The sequence below is a fragment of the Notothenia coriiceps genome, unplaced genomic scaffold (genome assembly GCF_000735185.1).
Source record: "Notothenia coriiceps isolate Sejong01 unplaced genomic scaffold, NC01 NC01_scaffold00004535, whole genome shotgun sequence".
In the NCBI taxonomy this organism is placed as follows: domain Eukaryota; kingdom Metazoa; phylum Chordata; class Actinopteri; order Perciformes; family Nototheniidae; genus Notothenia; species Notothenia coriiceps.
The window spans coordinates 1-2,484 of NW_011337236.1; the positions used below are offsets into that span (position 1 = coordinate 1).

Consider the following 2,484-nt stretch of genomic DNA (forward strand, 5'->3'; position numbering starts at 1 on the left):
CACACACACACACACACACACACACACACACACACACACACACACACACACGAAGAGGAGGAGGAGGAGGAGGATGAAGAAGCGTTAGATGTTACCTGGTTAGTTTCCGCTTCTTTAAAGCTGTCTTGCTCCTAAACAAATACAAAGGTTAAAAAAATCATCACGATGAGAAACGGACAGAATAAAGAATATAATAAATAAATATTAGACAGGAGCAACTGAGACAGGAGCACCTGAGACAGGAACACCTGAGACAGGAGCACCTGAGACAGGAACACCTGAGACAGGAACACCTGAGACAGGAGCACCTGAGACAGGACCACCTGAGACAGGAGCACCTGAGACAGGAACACCTGAGACAGGAACACCTGAGAAAGGAGCACCTGAGACAGGACCACCTGAGACAGGAACACCTGAGACAGGAGCACCTGAGACAGGACCACCTGAGACAGGAACACCTGAGACAGGACCACCTGAGACAGGAGCACCTGAGACAGGAACACCTGAGACAGGAACACCTGAGACAGGAACACCTGAGACAGGAGCACCTGAGACAGGAACACCTGAGACAGGAACACCTGAGACACCTGAGACACCTGAGACAGGACCACCTGAGAAAGGAGCACCTGAGAAAGGAGCACCTGAGACAGGACCACCTGAGACAGGACCACCTGAGACAGGACCACCTGAGACAGGAGCACCTGAGAAAGGAGCACCTGAGACAGGAGCACCTGAGACAGGAACACCTGAGACAGGAGCACCTGAGACAGGAGCACCTGAGACAGGACCACCTGAGACAGGACCACCTGAGACAGGAGCACCTGAGAAAGGAGCACCTGAGACAGGAAGCACCTGAGACACCTGAGACAGGAGCACCTGAGACAGGACCACCTGAGACAGGAACACCTGAGACAGGAACACCTGAGACAGGAGCACCTGAGACAGGAGCACCTGAGACAGGACCACCTGAGACAGGAACACCTGAGACAGGAGCACCTGAGACAGGAGCACCTGAGACAGGACCACCTGAGACAGGAACACCTGAGACAGGACCACCTGAGACAGGAGCACCTGAGACAGGACCACCTGAGACAGGACCACCTGAGACAGGACCACCTGAGACAGGAGCACCTGAGACAGGAACACCTGAGACAGGACCACCTGAGACAGGAGCACCTGAGACAGGAGCACCTGAGACAGGAACACCTGAGACAGGACCACCTGAGACAGGAGGGCTAGACCGATGGAGGTATTGTTATTGTGCTTTCAAATGTAAAATAAGACATCAACAATATAACTTAAAGGTTATTTAATTTGATGTTGTTTAAACTTTATTAAAATCAGTAAATAAATGTCTTGTCAAGTTTCATTTAAAAATAAAAAAATACTAATATACATTTTTGGATGCTTTTTCAAACATTTAAAAATGTACGTTTGTTTCTCTTGGTTGTATGAAACCCATCCATCAGTTGAACCCTTTAAAATAACTAACCTTATTTTACAGAGATTAATATCATGCTCAGCTCTCGTTCGTTTAAAAGATTAATACTTTAAAGAAAGCTAAATATCAAACATGCAAACCTCACGCTTCTGTTTTTAAAGATTGAATCTCTGAGTGATTTCAAAACGACCGACGGTGTGTCAGGGCCATTGTTATCGGGGGGGATTAGAGGAAGGGTCAACATTCTGATATTAGTCAGAATTCTGAAAAAATATCAACATTCTGAAAAGAAAAAAAAGTGTTTTCCGAGTTCTGACTTTTTTGAGAAAAATCTAAAATTAAAAAAATTAAAAGTCTGAATTCTGACTTTAATCTCAGTGTCCCTAATCCTCTTCCATACTCACATCTGCTTTGCTTTCATGGAAATTGCATTTTTTTTCTTGAAAATTAATCAGTTTAAAATATCTTGAACATTTTTTACTTTAAATTCAACTTTAATCTGGAAATTCAGATTTTTACATCCCTTTTATGGCGCCATATTTATCTATTTATGTGTACCTACAATGGCCCGAGTACACCGTCACATGTTAAAGTTTTAACCAGGAACATGCACACCGAACAGAATATACAGAATAATCAGCCAATCAGAGCTCAGAGAAATCTTTAGTTTAAAAAGAAACAAGAGAAAGACTGACGGCATGCAGAGCGTAGTTAGCATCACAGTTAGCATCACAGTTAGCATCACAGTTAGCATCAACAGTTAGCATCACAGTTAGCATCACAGTTAGCATCACAGTTAGCATCACAGTTAGCATCAACAGTTAGCCTCAGTTAGCATCACAGTTAGCATCACAGTTAGCATCGTGCTACGTCCACAGGTTATATCTGTGAGACCACAGACACAGCATCGCAGGACAAAGTTCAATGTCTGCTGACTTCCTGTTTCCCCGTCAATCAAACTGAACTTTAAAGAGGACATTTTTAAATTTGAAAATAAGAGTCGGTGGTTTCCTGTGATTGGCTCTTGTCAATAATTTAGTAAT

At 44.0% G+C, this 2,484-nt stretch overlaps 1 protein-coding gene across 1 annotated transcript; it reads left to right on the top strand.

Annotated features, from left to right (window-relative positions):
• Positions 1–208: 208 nt before the first annotated feature.
• Positions 209–1,239, top strand: LOC104942452 (splicing factor, arginine/serine-rich 15-like; the record flags this gene model as incomplete). Its single annotated transcript, XM_010767674.1, has 3 exons — positions 209–614; positions 734–749; positions 855–1,239. Coding segments are annotated over 3 exons (807 nt in total), but the record flags the coding sequence as incomplete, so codon positions are not given.
• Positions 1,240–2,484: the final 1,245 nt, after the last annotated feature.